General features: G+C 49.0%; 1 protein-coding gene across 1 annotated transcript in view; it reads left to right on the top strand.

The window, feature by feature from the left end:
- Nucleotides 1-15941: 15941 nt before the first annotated feature.
- The window catches only part of LOC308053219 (olfactory receptor 14A16-like), a gene marked incomplete at both ends in the record, with an annotated part of 51399 nt that continues 44859 nt past the window's right edge, over nucleotides 15942-22481 (top strand). The window contains one exon of the mRNA XM_080364044.1: nucleotides 15942-16283. Coding sequence (XP_080220170.1) covers nucleotides 15942-16283 — 342 coding nt within the window. The remainder of the gene's footprint in view (nucleotides 16284-22481) is intronic.

Here is a 22481-nt window from a genome sequence, read left to right as displayed (position 1 = left end):
TGGTGAGACAGCTGATGACTGATGTCTGTCTGGAAATGTGCAATTTATTGTTGTTGTTTTGTTTGTGGTTTGTTTTGTTGTTTTTGTTACTGTTTTCTTTTTGGTGTTGGTTGTTGTTATTGTTTAATTGGTTTGAAGGTTTTTTTGCTTTGTTTTTTTTTGGTTTTTTTTTTGTTTCTTTTGTTTGTTTGATTTGGAGATCTTTGTTTAGTTGTTTTTTTAACATATTAAAATTTAAAAGAAAAAAGCCAGAAAGTGAATTATAAGGAAGTGTAATAAGGGTAGGAGAAGAAATTATGGTCTTCTCCTGTACTTCTATTACCAACGCTCTATGAATTCATCTCCCTCGTCATTCAGGAGTTCCCACCTCTACTGATTAAATGTCCCTGTCCAAGGACAACTTTCCAGCACTTTCTGGACGTTTGCCCTTCCCAGTGCTCTCAGGTTTCTCCTCCACTTGCTCTTTGGTCATTCCATGGCCTCTCAACTGTCTGGTTTCTGCTTTGAGCTTCAGGGAGTTACAAACTTGCCCCATTCTTCAGAGCTCTAATTAACATGGCAGTCAACACGTTCATTGTGTTTATTTCTGTCCTCTCCTGTGTCTCTGTCTAAACCAGTTCTTGTGTGGGTGTCCCTTGTGGATGCTGGACCTCATCAGATCCAGCTTACACACACAGCTGAGGAAAGTGTTTTGCTGTTTATTGAACTGTGCAGTGTTTGCACAGGAGAGCAGGTGGAGCTGGTGCACAGGAGCTGCAGCATCTCCTGCAGAGCTCAGTGGAGAAGTCTGATGGGAGGAAAAGTGATGTAATCTCTGGTGGTCAATGAGGGAACCGGCAGACTGGGGGTGGGGGTGAGGGGCGAGGTTGTCCATACAGTGTCCAGCCTCAAGGGACTGTTCTCCTGCCTGTCCAGATGTCTTCAGGAGACCCTCGGGATCAATGTCCAGCGTAGAATGCTGCTGTCACTTCTTCTATACACTGAAAAATGACAGAAAATACCCTTGAAAGAAAAAACCCTCCTTTATGAAATTGTCTTTGAAATCTTCATCATCAAGTGTCCCATTGAAACCTTTCCAGTTAGTTCTACAAGTCTGGAAGATTTGAAGAAATTACAGAAAGAAGCATTGCTCATTAGGGCTTTCTGTGTTTTAATGAGCCCCATGGCGTATTTGGTGCTGAGTCCATGAACCTCAGATACCAAGGAGAGACTGAAGAATCTCCTCAAGAAGTCCAAGTCAGAAGGAAACTCCAAAGTACCTTGAAGCATTAATGTGCCCACTGAGGGCTGTTACTGACAAAGCCTCCCCAGGGACTCGTTAGAGCAGATAATTGGAGGCAGTGATTGCATCAGGCAAAGGCAAATTGTAGCAGCTCTGATGCTGAGAAAACCCTTGGTTTGTTTGATGAAGGGCAATGGCCAAGCCTTGAGCCCCTGTCCCTAGGAAGGGAGATCCTGTCCCTCACGTGTGTCTCAGGGCTCTTCCGGGGGCTGTGGGGAGTGTGATGCCAAGTGAAGGACAACAGTGTCATACCTTCCCATCTTCCTGGAGGGTGCAAGGAGGCAACGGGGTCCCATGACCATGACAACCATGTATCTCCTCTTAGGCCTCGTTGGCAGGGACATCAGCCATAGCCAAGGGGACAAAGACCTTGGCTCTTGCAGGGACATCCAGCCTTGCCAGTGCCCTTGGCCATCTCCACCACAGTCCATCCTGCACTGTCTCAGGCCTATGGCTGTTTCCCCACAGGCTGCAGACACCCCATGCGTCTCCCCACCTTGTTCTCACCCCAGTGTGTCCCCTCCTGTGCTGCTGTCTCTCCATCCTCCCCAGCTGTTCCTGGAAATACAGAGTCATGACTGATCCAGAGTCCTTAATGACCACAGCACTGCGCTCAGAGTGACATTTCTTTATCCTGAGCTCCACTCTGGACCTCCAGAGCTGCAGTTTCTGATGGTTTTCCTTTCTCTTGCTGTTTCCCAACAACAATATAAAAATTAAATATTGACACCATCTTGGAAAGTGATTTTCAAGATTTCTGAAGCTACTACTGCCCTTTCTTGTCATGGTTTTACCACAGCCACCAACTAAGTCCTTGATAGCTGCTCACATCCTGCTCCCAGTCCCCAGGTGGGATAAGGGAGAGAACTGAATGGGAAGGGAGAAACTTGTGGGTTTAGACAAAAAATTAATAAGACAATAAAAATAATACACTACTACTAATAATATACTTATACTAAGATAGAAATAAATTAAAATATATGACACTAAGGGCAATCCCCCACAGAACTCCCATTATACTGAAGAGGCGGCCCAAAAGAAGTGAGCACTCTGGTCCTGAACAGCTGATCCCAGCAAGAGAAAGTACAAGTGCAAAAGGCAGAGAGGCCTAAGGGCCAATTGAAAAACCGCAAAACATTGTAAAACTGAACTAACACTGAACTCCCAATAGAATGGAACTCCCGAACAGAGCTAAGCAATGTAGCCGGAAAACCAAAACTAACGGGCTAGAAAAGGCAGCTCCACCTTTATACGAAGTGTGATGCTAATGGTAGAGAATAGCTCATTGATTGACCTGGATATTAATCATGTGCTGTCCTGTCTATGCCTCCTCTTACCAGTGTGCACCTGCAGATGGACTCCAAAGAAGTCCTTGGTTTCACTGACAATAGTCCAGGTAAATTAAATAGAAATAGATAAATTAAATTAAGAAAATATACTGAGTGCTACATCTTCTCCTACAGGTGTCTCTTGTGTCCCTGGAACCACCTCAGTGCCAAGGGGGAGAGCACTGCCTGTATGGGGTGGAGGAGATGGGATCTGGAATGAGGGTCCAGGGGCAGTTTCTCCTTGTTGTTCATGCAGCAACAAGCTGGGCTGGACATTTGGACAGAGGAACTCTTCCTAAGGGCCTCCAATGGGCTTAGGGACGGTCTAGATGAATTCAAGGACCTTTATGTCCTTGTTGTAAAAATATGTGGGGCCCAGAACTGCACATAGAACTCAAGGTGAGGCTGCACCAATGCTGATTACAGCAGCATAGTCACCTCTTTTGACCACATGGCCATGCTGTGTTTGATACACCCCAGGATGGGGGTTACTGTCTTGACTGCTGGGGGACAGTGTTGCCTCCTATTGACCCTGTGGCCAACCATCACGCCAGATCCCTTTCTGCAGGGCTGCTCTCCAGCCGCTCTCTCCCAATCTACACTTGCACTCGGTGTTACTCTATGCCAGGTGAACAATCCAACACTTGGACTTGTTCAGTTTCATGCCAAGTGCTGGGTCCTGCACTTGGGTCACAACAACCCCAGGCAGCACTACGGGCTCAGGGAAGAGCGGCTGGAAATCTGCCCAATGGAAAAGGCCCTGGGGGTGTTGATGGACAGTGACTGAACATGAGCCAGCATGTGCCCAGGTGGCCAAGAAGGCCCCCAGCATCCCAGCATGCATCAGGAATAGTGTGGCCAGCAGGACCAGGCAAGTGATCATCTCTCTGTTCTTGGCACTGGTGAGGATGCACCTCAAATCCTGTGTTCAGTTTTGGGCCACTCACTACAAGAAAGACCTTGAGGTGCTGGAGTGAGTTCAGAGAAGGGCAACAAAGCTGGTGAGGGGTCTGGAGAACAAGTCAGATGTGGAGCAGTGGAGGTAACTGGGGCTGTTTAGCCTGGAGAAAAGAAGGCTGAGGGGAGACCTTATTGCTGTCTACAGCTACCTGAAAGGAGGTTGTAACATGGAGGGTGTTGGTCTGTTCTCCCATGTAGCAAGTGGTAGAAGAAGAGGAAACAGCCTCAAGTTGCACCTGGGAATATTCAGTTTGGATATTAGGAAAAATTTCTTCGTGGAAGAGTTTGTGAGGCATTGGAACAGGCTGCCCAAGGAGTGATTGAGTGACCATCCTTGAAGGTGTTTAAAAGACATATAGATGAGGTTCTGAGGGACATGGTTTAGTGCCAGAGATAGGTTAATAATTGGACTCAATGATCTTGAGAGTCTCTCCCAACTTAAATTATTCAATGATCTCTTTGGGATGAGAAATGTGATGGGGCAGCTCACCCAGATGGAGTACTGGGATGGATGGATGGACGGACAGATGGGTGGATAGATAGATGGATTGGGACAGAGAGGAGGGTCAGCCTATCAGCCTAAGGGCTGGCTCCAGCCATGGCATGACGGAAGCAAGGCCAGCCCCGCTTTGTCCCCTGCTATTGTTTCCAAGTGAGCCTTTACACCCGTTGCTGGCAGCCCTCCTGTGCCAGCCCCTCTCACCAGCACACGACTCCTGGCCAGGAGCTCTTCATGCTGCTTCTGCTACCACAGTGACAGAGCAGCCTACCCTGAGCTGGGAAATGCAGAAATAGGGTTCTGTGGGTCATTCATTCTCCTGTTGAAGCACAGAGCACAGAGAGCAGTCTGTGGTGCCTGGAAACCACAGCAAGACAGTCCAAGGCAGATCACTGAAAGGTCCTTCACCATCTCCAGGAACACTGGGCACCCACAGATGGACACTGAAACCAGCACCATGACGTAACACGGTGCCCCATGTCCTCCCGTGAGGTATGAAAAAAACAAGCACAGCAGCATGGCCTTGTGGGGGAAATTTATTCAGGCTGACCACAGCTTTGGAAGAAGAGCCCAAGCTCCAAATACTGAGACTGAGGAAATCCCCTTTTGTGGGGTGTTTCAAAAAGATGGCTGCAATTTCCGAAATACAGTAATTTCAAAATGGGTCCACACCTGTATTACAGAGATGTGACACAGGACACCAGCTGTACCAGGGCCCCAGAAACAGGTAGACAGGCCTCTGAGTCACTGCTCTGGAGAAGTGCTGTGGGTGAAGAAATTCCTTGACAAACATAGCTATCACAGATAAAATGCTCAATGCACAGGAGGTTTTTGAGATGAACTGGAAATCACTTCTGAAGAGACATGGGTAACTTATTGTTGCTGACAGAAAAATGACTGAATCAGCTTCTTCAGTGCCACGTTCAGCTCCTTGATCTTCATGCTGTAGATGAGGGGGTTCACTGCTGGAGGCACCACCGAGTATAGAGCTGACACCACCAGGTCCAGGGATGGGGAGGACATGGCTTCAGGTAGGCAAACATGATAGTGCTGACAAAGAGAGAGACCACAGCCAGGTGAGGGATGCAGGTGGAAAAGGCTTTGTGCTCCTGTGTGTCTGTGAACGGCAGGAGGAGGAACTGGGTGATGGAGGTGCTGTTGGACATTTGCTGCCTCTGGGCATGAGGACCTGTGCAAGGAGGAAAAGGCAGTGACAAGTTAGGGGAGAGTTCTCCGGGGAAACTATCATGTTGTTTATCATGGAAAACCCCCTCCCTGATGGAGGGATGTTTCAGCTCATTCTCTCTTTCTGCCAAGTGAGAAAAACTGTTCATCACAGTTTAAAATGCAGCTTGGGCATCTGGTTTCCATGAACACACCTCTGGGGCAAGACCCCCTGAGTTGATGTCAGAACAAAACCTGACCCACACTGTCACCCCAAACCCAGAGAGCAAGAGAACCAGGGACAGGTGGAGAAACAGGGAAGAACACTGCAGTGCTATCAGAAAATAAAGCAAGGACAGAAAGACAGATGGGCATGCTGTGGAACCTTCTCCTGACCCGGCTGTGCTGCTGACACTCATATAATGACACCGTAGAGCAAGTACTTTTAGCACCTTTTTTGTGTACCCCGTTACAGTAACCCTTCACCTGGAGGTCCAGCTGCTTAGGTGGAGACTCGTGACCTGGACCCCATGGCTTTGGGCAGAGGGTCTGCTGTGGAGGAGAGGAGACCAGGGGTTGCACTGGGAAATGCGTCTGCAATCGAGAGCGTGTGAGAGAGGTTCCTGAATCCCCTCCCCAGCACTTCTGGTAGCAGTTAACTCTCCCTGCCCGTGTCTGTGCTGTCTGCAGCTGTGTGTCTGTCCCTGGGTCTGCTCCGTGTCAGTGTCACAGACCTCGACCCACCCGCTGTGTGCTCAGCTCTGTCCTGCTCACACCTCCTGGCACTGCCCAGGGGCAGCTCTGTGTATGCAGGGGCTCAGGAGCAGCTCAGAGAACTCCTAACAACAACTGGGGTCTCAGTGTCTGCTCTAATGAGAGAAATAAATTCACGTCTCCCACTGCACACCCAGCCAACCAAGAGTGGAAAACTGAAAGCACAGACTCCTTCCCTCTCTGCTGTTCATGTGTTGATGTCTTTGTTCAGATGGACCCTCTGCCATGTTTGTGGGGGGATCTGGAGCTCTGAGCAGCCCTGATGCACACAGCCCCCTTCAACCCCACAAGCTCCCTGCCTGCCCTGCCGGGGGTCGCTCCTTCCACCCACAGCTGCTGCCATGGGATCTCCCGGGCAGGCTGAACGCTGACCCTGGCAGGCGGCAGAGTCCCTGCCCCGGCACAGCCCTGGGGTGCAGGGACCCTGCTCTGCAGGACAGCCCTGGGCACCCCTGGGTGCTCATGCGGCTTCACAGCTGTTCAACATGGCCTGACAAGAGCCCCGTCCTTACAGATCCCACCAGCTGTGCCTGTGCCAGTTTCAGGAGATGCCTCCAGGAGCTACAGCTGCACTGCCCTGCACCAGAGACTTACCATGGCAAGGGCTGCAAAGGTTTCTCCTCCAGTGAGCTCTCAGTCATCCTGCCAGTCCTGACCACCTTTAATCTCTCTCTGCCTTGCTCGTCTCCTGAGATCCCCAGGCAGAGCCTTCAGCCCTGCTGCGTGTGCAGAGGAGCTGCTCCTGGGCAGAGCTGTCTCTCTGCAGCGCTGCCGCTGCCATGAGCTCGCTGAGTCCCAGGAGCCCAGCCCAGCTCAGCAGCACAGGAGCAGCCCAAGGCGCTTTAATGACCCCTCTGGTGGGTTTGGTGCTAAGTCCATGAACTTCAGACCCTGGAGAAAGGTGATGAAACTTCTCAAGAAGTCACAGATAGATTCAAACTCCAAAGTTTCTTATACTGTTAATGGGCCCGACTGAGGGAACCTACTGAGAAACAATATCCAGATTTGGTTAGAGAAGAAAACTGGAGGTCAGGAAAAGCAAAGTAAAGATATCTCTGATGCTGATGAAACCTGGTTGTGTTTCTTTAACCAAAGGCAAGCCCTGACCTTGTATCATGGGAAGGCAGATCCTGTCCCTCCCATGTAGCCCGGGCCCTTCCTGGGACAGTGTGATGTGGGGCTGTGCAAGGTCAAGGGCAGGACTATGGACCGACCCCTCCCAGGTTCCTGGCTGGGGAAAAGGAGGCCATGAGGCCCCTGTGCTGGAAGGACAAGGTGTCTCCTCACAGGCATCAGAGGTGCAGACAACAGCCATGGCCAAGGGGAGAAGAAGCTCATGTCTGGTGGGGCTTTCAGCCTCTTTCCATCCCTTGATCATCTCCATGTCAGCCTGTCCTGTGCTGTGGCATCCCCTGCACCTCTGTCCCTGCAGGCTGCAGACATCCCCCCTGCTGCCCCACCTTGCTCTTGTCTGAGCATCTTCCTTCCTTTGCTTAGATCTCTCCATCCTCCCCAGCTGTTCCTTGAAGCACAAAGCCTTGGGCTGATGCAGACTCCCTCTGCTGACCTGCTCCACCACAGCACTGCCCTTTCATTCACATTCCTTTCTGATCATGTCCAGCCTGGACCTCCCCAGCTGCACTTTGGGCCATTATTTCTTTCTCACGCTCTTTCCCACTATGCAGAAAACCTCCACCACCTCTGAAACCACCCTTCAAGCACTCTCAGGCTACTCCTGCACTGCTGCAGCCTCCCCAGCGCTGCTGGGCCAAAGCAGCCCAGGTCCCTCAGCACCCCACACCATGTGCACAAGGTGCTGAACCTGCCTTGGCACAGCCCTGCACTCTCCAGTTCCTCCCTGCTTCTCCAAAGTGGGAAGCCGCACACTGACACACACCCGTGTGTGTGGATCACACTAGTGCTGAACCGAATGGGATGAGAACTGCAGGTGTCTGGGTCCCCACGCTCCTCCTCGTGCAGCCCCGTGTGCAGCTGCCTTGTTCATGGTGAGCATGCACCACGGGCTGGTGTGGGGACCTTGTAGTGCCCAGGCCCTTCTCCTCAGGGTCACTGCTCAGCATGTCAGGTCCTGCTCTGTCCTGATGGATGGGGTTATTGTCCCACCCTGATATAGCACTGCTCATTTCTCTATGTACAAATTAGAGACATTTCTGTTGGGCGAATCTCAGATTTTCTCAAGGTCTGAATCTTCCTTTGACTGAAGCTCCATTTGCTCAGCTGTTAATATTTGCATGCAGATTGTTTATCCTGATGTGTTGTCTCTCCCAACATAACAGTTTGAGGAGTTATAGGATACTATAAATACCATCTCCTGTAGAATCAGTAGGGTCTTGGGGCTGTGGCGCTCATAATACTAGAGATCTGGATTTAGAGAGCAAGTTTCCTTTCATATGGTAGAGCAGCAGGAATGTGTGGAGCTCTGTCTGGGGACAGACAATGTCAGCTGAACGTTGAGGAGTCAGCATGAGAGGGCAGAACAACATGGACAGTGTTGTGGTGACTGGACATCAGCTACAGACTCATTGGTGAGGAGGAGGAATTAGATGAGGTCTCCTTCAGACAAATGAAAGAAGCCTCATGTTTCCAGGGCTGTGTCCTCATGGCAGACCTGAGATATCAGAATATCTACAAGGAACGAGCCATCCAGGAGGTTTCGGAGCTCAATGAAACATCTTCCTGACACGGGTGACTGAGGAGTCAGTGGGGTGAGGTGCCCTGTGGGACTTCACACTTACAAACCAGAAAGAGTTGGTCAGGATGGAATCGTCAGGGATGGGAAAGTGGAGTTGAGGCTTCTGGGAGATGATCACAAGGCCAAGAGCAGGATTTCAGGAGAGCAGGATTTGGCCTGCTGAGGGATCTACATGGGTCCTATGGGATATGACCTTGGTGTCTGCAGTGCTTTTTCTCACCAGGATCTGGAACTGGCAAACAAGGAAGGGCTGGTGTGGGACGTGAACATCAGTGTCCACCTTGTCTGTTGTGACCAGGAAACAGGGGGTCCCAGACACCAGAGGGGAGGGAGGAAGGCCGGCAGCAGAGCACAGGCTGGTGGGCTCCAGAGAACACTTAGACATACTGGGGGATGGCGGCCAATAAAGGTGGTGACATGGAAGTCGGTCTGAAGGGTAAAGGAGCTCAGGAAATCTGATCAGCCTTACAGAACAGCCTGCTCCAAGCACAAGAATGATCTCTTCAAATACCTGTGAAAAGAACCATTTATCTCATGAAACTGTTTGCCTGAACTGTTGTAGCTGCAGGGCACAAAGGCAGCACACAGGAGGTGGGAGCAGGGGAAGCTGCAAAGGAGGAATTGAACAGGAGAGTGGTTGTACCACTTGTTCTGGAAAGGGAGGGAAGGGTGAACAGGGACAAAAATAGAATAGATTTGGCTTTACATCTATTTATTATGGAAATGCTCTCTGTTTGGCTATTCCTGAAATCTCAATAATCATCCACACCAGACTCGAAAGCTTTAGGAAAATGATGCACAGAGCCTTGGCTTGTAAGAGCATTTTAGATGTTAATGAGCCCTCTGCTGCCATGATCCTGAACTGCAGATACTGAAAGAGTGAACAAACCACTAATGAAGTGAAAGGCAGAAGCAAACCCCAATTCTGAGGGTGTTTGGGACCCCATAAAGGGCCATCACTGACACAGCTGTGAAGGGAACAACCAGTGCGGGTCCCTGTCCCTGGAGGCTGCTGAAGGAAAGACTTGGAGACGCTGGTTCCAGGTGGTGAGGGCTATGTGGAGGTGGCTCTGATGCCATGTCAGCCCTTGATGCTTGTCCATCACCAGAATGGCTGAGCCCTGACCCCTGGAACCTGGTAGATCATTCTCAAATGTTTTTCAAGGCTTTTCCTGTGGTCAGTGTGAGTATTTTGTGTTTTGGGGGTGGTGATTATGTCAAGTGCTGTTGCTTTAACTGCAAGACACTGCATTTCTGTGAAGTTGGAAATGCCCGTGAATTCCTCGTAACTCATCCAGCTTCTTTCATACACCTGGCAATGGTCACCAGTCGCCTCAATGTCCCAGTTCCAAACTTGCTTGAATCCCCTATTTGGATCCATAGCTGTCACTCCAGGAGGTTCATGCATCCACCAGGTTCATGGATGATTCCTGAGGACCAGTGTGGGCAGTGTAAGAAAAGAACAGAGCAGGGTCAGCTCATGGGCCATGACTGAGCACAGCCACCCCAGCAGCAGCCATTCCCCATCTCCCAGGCACAGCCATGCCCACAGCATGGAAATGGCACTGCCATACAGGATTAGCCCAAGAGAGGCCTTTCTTCCTTCCATATTCCCAGGAAAATCTTCCTCCTGTTCCTCCTCCACCTGCAGACATCAACTGCTTTCCATTTCTGGGCTCGGACATGGCTGGAAGGCTTCACTGAAGCCATCAACCATCTCATTGCTTCTCCCTGACATGCCCTGACCCTCTCCCACACCTACAATGGCCAATCACGGCTGCTCAGGGCCTCCCGCTCTTCAGAACAGGCCTCGAGATTCTTGGTTCTTCCTGGTGCTTATTATAAACTTCCTCGCACTCTCCAGAGTTCATGGTGAGCTTTCATATCCATAACAGCCCCTTTATGACCATGTCTTACTAAATGATTGTATTTGTATGATCATTTGTGCAGAATGGGCAGTCACAGGACAGCACCCAATATGTCAAAACTGATGCCAAGTGAAATGCCATAAAGCCCTGATGAGTTCCCCCTGTGTCTGTGTCTCTCCTGGAAGGAGTCTGTCCCGAGAAGTGGATCCAGCTCCTGCCACTCTCTGCAGAGGCACATGAACAGTGTCCATCACCTGGGGACACAAAGGCTGACGTTTGCCAGACCACCCTTCATCTGAACCGCTTGGATGTGTGCTTGTGGATGAGGTATGAAACCTTATTGTGCAAATGGCTATTTAATTGTCATTGCCAGAGGGGCTACCAGAGATGCAGAGTACTATTTTACAGATATTTAAATATAAGCATATAAAACTGACATTCCTAGACAAATTACACAAACATTTGAAGGACTTTTAGTGATTTTTAACATGGTTATCCACAAAAGGCCCACCAGCTTTACATCTCAGGAAAAGAGATCCAGAGTCCAAGGGCAGGATGGTTTGGGCTCTGTGCTGCAATCTGGAAACTGAAACGTGCTCCCATCTCCCAGCCCCCTGCCCTTCTCAGTGAGGGTGTGAGACATTCTGCCAGTGAGGGCTGAACTCACAGCCATGACCAGTATCTTATGTCCAACTGCAGCCAATGGTGTCCTGCCAGCTCAGGTTGGAGCTTCCATTGCTGGAGGTGTTTAAAAGACGTGGAGATGCGGCACTTTGGGACATGGTTTGGTGGAGTACTTGGGAGTGTTAGATTTACGGTTGGACTCCATGTTCTTAAGGTTATTTTCCAGCCTAAATGATTCTATGATTCTATAATTTGAGTTGAAACCATTTCAATTCCATCACCTCCAGCTTCCCTCAGAGGCATCTGTTGTGTGGCACAACTGTCCTTGCTCTCCAGGCAGGTTGGTGACTGGTTTGGTGCCTGCATTGGCAGTTTTCCCCTTCCTGGGGTAAAAGGCTGTTGAGCAGAGACAGTTGTAGAGATTTGGGTCACAGGGATTTGCAGCAATCCTGTCAAACTCTGAGCAGGATGAGCTTTGGAGCCCAGGAAAAATGGAGATGCTCTGAACGATGTTTGTGAACAGTGGTGCTGTCACTAGTAACAGTAACAGGGAGCTCCCTATTCTCACTGATGATCATGATGAACTAAAGCTCTTTAATTTCATCCCTAACAGTTGTTCTTACTTTTCAAAACATCTCCTACACCTCTGCTGTTGTGTCTTGAAAGAAGTTCTTATAACAATGATTTTTCTCTTACTTTTTTTTTTTTTTTTTTTAATCATTTAAAGACTACAAATCTTGGACAGAATTAACCCAAAATCATCCTTCTTTCTTAACTTTCCTTTTTTTATCCTGGTGTGCAGTGGAGGTGTCATAGGGGAATAGTTTATTTTTGAGACAAAGAACACCAAGGAACAGATCCCAGGTCAGTGCAAAGGCACAAAGGAAGCCAGAATCTTTATGTGTGTGTACTGACACACACTGTCACCTGCATTTCCAGTCTCTGCAGTCCCAACTGTGCAGCAGAGTCTGGAGTTCTGAGCTCCCTTCATTTGCCCTGCGTGACACGTGTAAAATGGAACTACCCCAGTCCAATGGCTGGTTTTGATTCTCTTCACAGCCTGAAGCACCACATGGGTCAGGAGACAAGCTAGGATACCCAACCAGGACTCACATGCTCTGCTCTTACAGTTCATGTGTTCCTGGGAATCTCAGCAGACGTCACGCTGATATCTGGGTGCAAGGAGCTGGTCAAGTGTCTCATCTCCATTTCTGTAACGGTGGCTTTGCTGCCTGGCTGCTGTGCAGACTCTGTACATGGATGTTGACACCTCTTGAACAACCTGCTATGAAAGGATTAGCAAGATGGGCTGTTCTTTCTGGAAGGGTATAAGGACAGCAAAAAAGAAGACCCTGGGTGGGGACATATGAAAAGGGATGCACAAGATGTAGTCAGGGCCGTTTGGGGGCCCTTGTAAAGCAGCTCTGGACCCTCTGTGAATTATTCCTGTGGTCAGGGAGAACCTGAGAGCTTTCTCTAAATTGAAAACATGAAGGGGAAGGAAGGACAGCATCATTCAGGCTCAAAGGGAGCTCAGGACATGTCTTGATCAACCTCCTGCTCACAGCAGGGTCAGAACAGATTACTCAGGGCTTTATCCAAACACATCTTGGTCACTTTCTAGGACAGAGTGAGTGCACACTCCTGGGAAACAGCTTCCAGTGCTGGACTGTCCTCATGACTGGAAAGTTTCTCCCTTTCTACAGCACCTTTCCAAGCCCAACCATCCACATGGCTTTTTACCCATCTACTTGCACACTAACACAGACCATAATATCCTACCTTGGACGCAAGACTATTGCAGGGGATGACATTGAATGCCTTGCTAACTTCCGGGTAACAGACCACCACTGCTCTGCCCACGTCCACAACCCTGTCCTTTCCTCACAGAAAGCAAAGAGGATGGACAGGCACAACCTGCCCTGGGTAATCCCCATCACCTTCTCTTTCAGACACCCAGAAATGGGGTCCCAGTGGACATGCTCTGGGGCACAGCCCTTAGTTCCCCTGCCCACCCATTGGCCATTTTGAAAAGTGCACACACTGTGTGAGAGCTGCCAGTGGTCAGGGAGTCCCCCCAGTCTCCATGAGCTTTCCGAGATGGTGGAAAGTGGCCTCACTCTGACATCATTCTGCTGTCCCAGCTCCTGGGATGCTGCCCCTGCTGTCCCATAGACTGGAGAGGATTGTGTTAGTTCCAGTGACCCTTGACTTGATCCACTTCCACTGGTGGTTGTTCTGACTCCAGCCACAGAGGCCTGGGACACATTGCTGGTGAAGAGGAAGGACAAGAAGACACAGGGATTCTCACCTCTTTCTCTTATTAAATTCATGAGTAGCTACAAAGTGTCTTTGTTCCTCCTTTAAGTGTTCCTGCAGTAGTAACAGCTCATTATGGGCCCTCGAATTGCCTTCCAGGTTTAGACTAAGTTCTGATCTGGACTGTTGCTGTGCTTGGAGGCTGCTGTCCTTGCAGACCAGATGAACTTACTCTTGCCACCCTGCCTGGCAGTTTATTCCATCCGTGTCACAGCTCTGTCTGCAGCACTGACAGCTCCAGCTCCCCAGTCAGGTCCCTGGCTGAGGACATTGCCTCACATCTGAGCTGAACCACCCCAGCTGTGGCACCAGCCCAGCTCTGACCTGCACAAGTAACCTGGTACCAAGTGTCCAAGAGCCCGTGTGTGTAAAGGGTTTGCTTCAGACCACAGACCTGACATGGCCAAAGACTGATGAATGTCTCTCTAGACCTAGGAGTATCAAACCAGAATAAAATCCCTGAACTCATTTAACTGAAGATATTCCTCCCCCAGCTTGGAGGTATTAGGTCCTTTGCTGTAATCTTCCTGGTGTCCTGTTTAATGATGGGACAAGAGAAGTTGGTTTTCATTAGATTCATTGTTTAATACAAAGAACACAATCATGTGTCTCTGAAGAGGAGAGAGAATCAACATCACTGATTACTTCAGTTTGTTTCAAGGATGTGCTCCTGGAGCTCCAGGGACACCTGGAGGAGCCCAGAGGGGACAGAGAAAGGGACATCATGGGCTGCTCCTGTGCTGCTGAGATAGGCTGGGCTCCTGGAACACAGGGAGCTCATGGCAGCGGCAGCGCTGCAGAGAGACAGCTCTGCCCAGAAGCAGCTCCTCTGCACACGCAGCAGGGCTGAGGGCTCTGCCTGTAGCACCCAGGGCACAGGAGCCAGACACAGAGAGGGGAAAGGCAATGTAGGGAGTTGGTTGCTGAGGGCTCATTGAGAGACAAATCTTCACAGTTCTAACACGGTAAGTCTCTAACTGTAGGACAATGCAACTGCATTTCCTGGAGGGATCTCCTAAAGATGATACATCCCACAATTTACAGGATCTGTCAGGTCTCTCTCACAATATTTCTCATGTAGAGGACAAAAAACACACTCCAGACCAGCGCTTCCCTGCTGCACTGTCAGAGGCACAGGGCATGATGGGAACTTCTGCTGAGAGTGATTGCAGGGTGAGCACCCAGGGGTGCCCAGGGCTGTCCTGCAGAGCAGGGTCCCTGCACCTCAGGGCTGTGCCGGGGCAGGGACTCTGCCGCCTGCCAGGGTCAGCGCTCAGCCTGCCTGGGAGATCCCATGGCAGCAGCTGTGGGTGGAAGGAGCGACCGCTGGCAGGGCAGGCAGGGAGCTTGTGGGGTTGAAGGGGGCTCTGTGGGTCAGGGCTGCTCAGAGCTGCAGATCCCCCCACAGACATGGCGCAGGGTCCTTCTGAACAATAACATTGATACAGCAACATTGATACAGCAACAGCTGCCAGGGAAGGAGTCTGTGCTTTCAGTTTTCCACTCTTGGTTGTCTGGGTGTGCGGTGGGAGAGGGGGATTTATTTCTCTCTTTGGAGAAGACACTGAGACCCCAGTTCTCATTAGAACTTGTCTGAGCTGCTCCTGAGCCCCTGCACATACAGAGCTGCCCCTGTGCAGTGCCAGGAGGTGTGAGCAGGACAGAGTTGAGCACACAGCGGGTGGGTCTGGGTCTGTGACACTGACACGGAGCAGACCAGGGACAGAGACACAGCTGCAGGCAGCACAGACATGGGCAGGGAGAGGGAGCTCCTACCAGATATGCCAGGGATGGGATTTAGGAACCCCCCTGAAATCCCCTGCAGTGCAGACACATTTCCCAGTGCAACCCCTGGTCTCCTCTCCTCCCCAGTAGACCCTCTGCCCCAAAGCCATGGGGTCCAGGTCACGAGTCTCCACCTCAGCAGCTGGACCTGCAGGTGAAGGGTTCCTGCAACGTGGTACACAGATAAGGTGATAAAAGTACTTGCTCTCCAGTATCATCATGTGAGTGTCAGCAGCACAGCTGGGTCAGGAGAAGGTTCCACAGCATGCCCGTCTGCCTTTCTGTCCTTGCTTTATTTTCTGGTAGCACTGCAGTGTTATTCCCTGTTTCTCCACCTGTCCCTGGTGCTCTTGCTCTCTGGGTTTGGGGTGGCAGTGTGGGTCAGTTTTTGTTCTGACACGAACACAGGAGGTCTTGACCCAGAAGTGTGTTCATAGAAATTAGATGTCCAAGCTGCATTCTAAAAAGTGATGAACAGTTTTTCTCACTTGGTAGAAATAAAGAATGAGCGGAAACATCCCTCCACTGGTGAAGGGGTATTCCATGAGAAACAGCCTGTTTATTCTCCTCTAACTTGTCACTGCCTTTTCCTCCTGGCACAGGTCCTCATGCCCACAGGCAGCAAATGTCCAACAGCAGCTCCATCACCCAGTTCCTCCTCCTGCCGTTCACAGACAGACGAGAGCTGCAGCTCTTGCACTTCTGGCTCTTCCTGGGCATCTACCTGGCTGCCCTCCTGGGCAACGGCCTCATCATCACCACCATAGCCTGGGACCAGCACCTCCACACCCCCATGTACTTCTTCCTACTCAACCTCGCCCTCCTTGACCTGGCCTGCATCTCCACCACTGTCCCCAAATCCATGGCAAATTCTCTCTCAGACAACAGGGCAATTTCATACTTGGGATGTTCTGCACAACTCTTTCTGTTTTTCTTTTTCATGTCAGCAGAATTTTTTCTTCTCACGGTCATGTCCTATGACCGCTACGTTGCCATCTGCAAACCCCTGCACTACGGGACCCTCCTGGGCAGCAGAGCTTGTGTCCACATGGCAGCAGCTGCCTGGTCCACTGGGTTTCTCAATTCTCTGCTGCAAACAGCCAATACATTTTCACTGCCCCTGTGCAAGGGCAATGCCCTGGGCCAGTTCTTCTGTGAAATCCCCCAGATCCTCAAGCTCTCCTGCTCACACTCCTACCTCAGAGGTTTTTCTTTTATTGTGATTGGTGTCTGTTTAGCATTTGGGTGTTTTATTTTCATTCTTTTCTCCTATGTGCAGATCTTGAGGGCCGTGCTGAGGATCCCCTCTGAGCAGGGACGGCACAAAGCCTTTTCCACCTGCCTCCCTCACCTGGCCGTGGTCTCCCTCTATATCAGCACTGGCATGTTTGTCTACCTGAAGTCCCCCTTCATCTCCTCCCCATGGCTGGACCTGGTGGTGTCTGTTCTGTACTCAGTGGTGCCTCCAGCAGTGAACCCCCTCATTTACAGCATGAGGAACCAGGACCTCAAGGATGCCCTGAGGACACTAATGGCTGGATTCTTGTCAAAGGCATTAGAATTCTCATATTCTGCGTATCACTCATGACATGACTCATGACAGGTCCAACCTGACTTTTTGTATTTGTAGATGATTGGAGTTGGGGGAAGGCTTGTTTGGGTTTGATTTTTTAACTATAATAATATCGCCCACAAAGAAATGTTATTGTTCGTCCCACTTTTAATTCTTTGTACACCTTTATACTTTAAGTCAAAAATGTTGTAAATGAAAAGTCGTGCTCTCTGTGAATTTAAACAAAATAAACAACCCTGCAGTGAACTATTTGTCTGAGATCTTTCCCCTGCAACCTTTGTGAAACTCAGCACAAGGTGTCTGTGTGCAAAGATGGAGGAAACAGCCTCAGGATAGCAGCTCTACCAGGCAGCACCAGCCTCGTTCTTCCCAGAGTCCTTCTCTTTCCACTCCCACACTCTCCTTCTCATCCCTGGTGTTGGTGCAAGGCCTGAATACTCTGGCAGCTTGATCACCGTCCTGCTGTGTGTCAGTCCTGTGACCAGGACAGGCAATGGGCACTGCTGTGACAGAGCTGGCCTCAGAAGAGCATCCCCATCAGCAAGGGCATCTCCTTAGCACAGTGCCTGAAGGGTTAGATCTTCTTCCAGAGTTGTTTTAAAGAACATGCCTAAGGAATAGACTCACAAGATGCTCATTGTTTTGCTTGTTTCTCTGTGGGCTCAGTGTGATGAGATCATGTTCCCACTGTGGCTTTCGAGGGACTTTGGGCTGGTTGTTCAGGTGTTGCTTGTTGGTGACCAGCACCCACATAGATGGTGAATGAGGCAGGGTTCCTCTGAGCATCCTCCATGGCCATCCAAGAGCTTATGTGGGATGTGGTCAGTGGCAGTGACCACCACCAGCTGGGGCTGCCTCCCAGCCTGACCAGTATGGCCCCACAGAGTCACCACAGCCCACTTGATCTACAGAGCAAAACCCCCAGCTTGGGGCTGTGGGCAGCGTGGGGAGAGGGTGCAGGAATGACAGCCAGGCCAGTGCAGGTGTGCTCTCCTTAGGCAAAGGCTCTGTGAGGAGATGAGACATCCCAGGAGAAGAGCAGGGCACTGTTTGTGTGCAGACACGGAAAGAGATACCCTTTCCCTGTGGGTGACAACTTGGGTCAGGCTCCGTTGTCCCTGAGGCAGCAGGAGCTGCCTGAAGAGCCCTGGGGCCAGGACTCGGTGTTGTCCTGGGGAGCAGGGCTGGCACAGGGACCTGAAGAATTCCTGGTATTGGGACATCCTGAGTGTAGCAGCCAGAGAGACACTGTCACTGACCCCTGTTTCCTCCATTTGATTCTACAGGGCCTGCCCAGATGGAGCTTCTCTGCTGGGCTGGGCTGGAAAGTGCCCCAGAGAGGGAAACACCAGTGAAAACTGAAGTGTGTGAGCGTGCAGGGTGGGGGCATCAAACTGGGAGGAAGGGCTGACACACCAGAACTCTGTGGTGTCATCCAGCGAGACCTGGACAGGTTGGAGGACTGAACAGAGGAGAACCTGAGGAAGTTCTACAAAGGCAAGTGCAGGGTCCTTCCCCTGGGGAGGAGTAACCCCAGGCACCAGTACAGGTTAGGGGCAGAGCTGCTGGAAAGCAACTCTGTGGAGAAGGACTTGGGAGTTCTGGTTGATAACAGGTTGACCATGAGTCAACAATGTGCCCTTGTGGCCAAGAAGGCCAATGGTACCTGGGGTGTATTGTGGAGAATGTGATCAGCAGGTCAAGGGAGGTGAAGTCTCCCCCTCTACTCTGCCCTGGTGAGACCGCATCTGGAGTTACTGGGTCCAGTTCTGGGCTCCCCAGTTTAAGAAGGACAAGAAATTACTGGAGAAAGTGCAGCGGCGGACTACAAAGATGATGAGGAGCCTGGAGCATCTTTCTGATAAGGAGAGCCTGGGAGAGGGGGTTTGTTCAGCTGGAGAAGTTGAGAGGGAATCTTATCAATGTTTTTAAATATCTCAAGGGTGGGTGTCAAGAGTATGGACCAGACTCCTTTCACTGGTGCCCAATGATAGGATGAGGGGCAACAGGCACGGGCTGAAGAACAGGAGGTTGCATCTGTATATGAGGATAAACTTCTTTACTTGGAGGGTGACAGAGCCCTGAAACAGGCTGCCCAGAGCAGGTGTGGAGTCTCCTTCTCTGGAGACATTCAAACTCACCTGGACATGATCCTGTGCGATCTTCTCTGTGTGAACCTGCTTTAGCAGGTGAGTTGGACTGGATGATCTCCAGAGGTCTCTTCAACCCAAACAAGTCTATGATTCTGTGGGGCACACAACAGTGATCTCTCATGGCCATGTTAGCAATCAGGACACATAACCACGGGCGTAGTTATATGCGGTGCTTTATTTCAGCGCTGGGAAACCAGGGGTTCGCACCCAAAGCTGGCTTCTCTGGTCAGTTTAAGTTACACAGTATTTATACAGTCCATTCACATACATATTCATATATTCATTAAGATACGTAACGGTTACTCAGCATTGATTGCAACATCTTGGAACTATTTTGATCACGTGCAGTGTCCTCTGGTGGTCCTTCAGGGGGTCTTCAGGGTATTGCACAGGCGTACTATTTCTATAGCTAGATAACTGCTGACTTGCTCAACCTCCGGGGATACTGCATGTACTTCTCACTCTATGCGGATTTAGGCTAAGATAAAGCTAGGTTGTTAAGATAAGAGTGTGCTCGAGCACGATATGCTTGAACATCCTTTCAGGGACAGTTTACAAAACTGATTCATCCTTTCAGGAACATTTTGTAAAACTGGTTCGGTTACTAACATTTCCCCCCTTTGAAAATGCTTTTCTATTCTTAGACAATGCATTTTCACCTCAATCAATTTCTTCGATTATTGATTCATTTGCTATTATTGATTGGTAATTCCCTTCAGGTGTGATAGTTCCAGTCGTGCCTCTTCATAAGCTGGAGGGTTATCAAATATAGGATTAGCATAATTCCTACTCAGGATACTGAAAATGCGATTATTCCTAGCATTTGTTTGACTAATTATGCGCTTAATACCCACATACAACAAACAAAGAAGAACAATCACAATTGCAAGTACAACTACACTTTCTAGTAGTCAATGCACCCATCCTCCCAAATTTAAATCGAATTTATTCAACAGAGCTCCTATCCAGCTCTGTTCTGCATCTTGTCTTTCTTTTTGCAGCTCCACTTCTGTTTGGGTCAGCTCGGAAATGTCTTTCTCAACCTCTGAAGTTACGTCTGGAATATGGATGCAGCAGTGATCGATTCTGTCTTTCAAATATCCACAGACGCCATTTTCTTTCAATAACATTATGTCAAGTGCCATTCTATTCTGCAAGGTCATTTTAGTCGTAGCTTGTAATTGTATATTAAGATCCCGAAAACCTTTTTTAGTTATTCTGGCCAATCAATCCATTTGCCAGATCAATTTATCAATCATTTCTCTATTCCTATATGCTGCAATTGGTGCAAAGAAAGATTCTAGTGCCCAGCCAAATTTAACACTGCTTGATGGTTCATGCCACACATCATCCTCGTTTATTTCTTGTTTATGTCTGACCTGTAAAAGTTCTTGCCTATTTTCCAAAGGTGACCTTTTCCAAATGGGACATAGTGTTGGCAACCCCAAAGTAATTTCTCTAATTGGTCCTCCCATTGGCAAATGTGTAGTCCAGGTCCCATCACTTAAGGCCCAAACTAAATGTCCCATACTGCCTATAACTCCTTTACAGTCAATTTTGTCTTTATCAATGCCAATTTCAAAGGCTGCCTGTGAGTCTAATTGTTTCCGACAAATGCAGCCTGTAATCACTGCTACTTTGACAATGGACAAAGGTATCTCTTTAATGTCTGTTTGACAAGTTATCACCCGTGAGCAATTCCACCATGGTACTGTCATTCCTTCTGTTACATCGGACCACCGTATGCACCATGGAATTGCTTCACTGTATTGGTATTGTTGTACAATCCTTAATGTCCACATATTGTTCCATAATTCAGTTATGTTTTTGTTATCCTGATCTTTGCATTCCCAGTAGGTCTGTTCAACCTTTTGATTCACTATTTTAGTGGTCCACTTGTCATAGAAGCACCATCCTACATCGTGGAATCGTCCTATTGTAATATACCTTGCTTTAGGTAATTTTAAACAATCTGCCCTGTGTCCTGGCGTTTTCCATTTTTGTCATTCTCTTATCCTTTGTTCAGTTGGGACTTCTTCTATTCTAGTGTGGAGTTCACATGCTATCTTACCAGTTCTGTTTATTTCTGGTAAGGTAGTAGTGATTATTCCCCACTGTACTGGGTCCTCAGCTGATTTTGGTATGGGAAGGCAGGCAGTGATGCTACTGATATTTTGTGTTCGCGCAAAGTCTCGGATTAATCCTATCATTAGGTTCTCTGCCTGATTTTGTACACTTTGTACTACATGTGGTACCTGGGTACTTCCATTACTATCTACTGCTCTTCGTGGCCTAATTTGCAATTCCATTCGAATAGTCTCATTTTTGCATTTATAAATTTTCCATGCATCAGGCGAGCTTTCCCACTATCTATCAGGGGCCTTGTGGAATAGAGTGGCACTTCCCTCTCCAATTTTCAAAAGCACAAAAACTCGGGGTATAACCAAAACCAAAGCTTGGTAATGCAAACCAGGCATTACTGCGATATAATCTTGAGTGTGGTTGGACCTAGGATATGTGATGACCACGCTCTTGGAACCTTCTTCACACAGGTGTAATGTATCCAGGAGTCTACTCTGGCAACTTTAACTGCAGTAAACGTGGTCAAGAGTACTTGGTAGGGTCCGTCCCAACGTTCTCTCACAGGCTCTTATTTCCAGTTTTTCACATATACAGTGTACCCAGGTTCTATATTATGTACTGGATTTTCAAGTGCCAGTGGTTGATTCCACACTAATGCAGATCGGAGTGGATTCAGTGTCCTTCCAAGAGACAACACATAATTGTACAAGTCCTGATTACCCTTTATGTGGACCTCTGGATTTGGGTTTGGTGCTTCATAGGGTTTACCATACAGAATTTCGTACGGACTTACTGACATTCCGCTCTTAGGTTTTATCCTGATACGCAACAATGCTATTGGTAAGGCCTGCGGCCATTGAATCTTTGCCTCCTGACAGACCTTACTAAGTTGTCTTTTTAAAGTTTGGTTCATTTTCTCTACCTGTCCACTGGACTGGGGCCTCCAGGGAGTATGTAGATCCCACTGAATCCCTAAACATCTGCTAACCTCCTTTACCAGTTGTGCTACAAAATGGGGCCCCCTATCGGATGATATTCCTATTGGTACCCCAAATCTAGGGATTATTTCTTTTAATAACCATTTCACAGTTTCTTTTGCTTGGTTGGTGCGACAAGGGAAGGCTTCGGGCCATCCAGAAAAGGTATCCACCACAACGAGTAGATATCTATATCCACGAGTTCTGGGGAGTTCCGCATAATCTATTTGCCAATAATCCCTGGGTTGCATGCCTATCTTAATTTTCCCCATTTCTATTTTTCTTTTTACTAGAGGATTATTTTTTAAGCAAATTTCACACTTAGCTGTAATAGACTTTGCCATTGTTAACATCTGGACTGAGATAATTTGTTTTCTTAG

This window comes from Nesoenas mayeri (assembly GCF_963082525.1).
Source record: "Nesoenas mayeri genome assembly, chromosome: 1".
Taxonomy (NCBI): domain Eukaryota; kingdom Metazoa; phylum Chordata; class Aves; order Columbiformes; family Columbidae; genus Nesoenas; species Nesoenas mayeri.
This window is presented reverse-complemented; position numbering and strand designations above follow the sequence as displayed.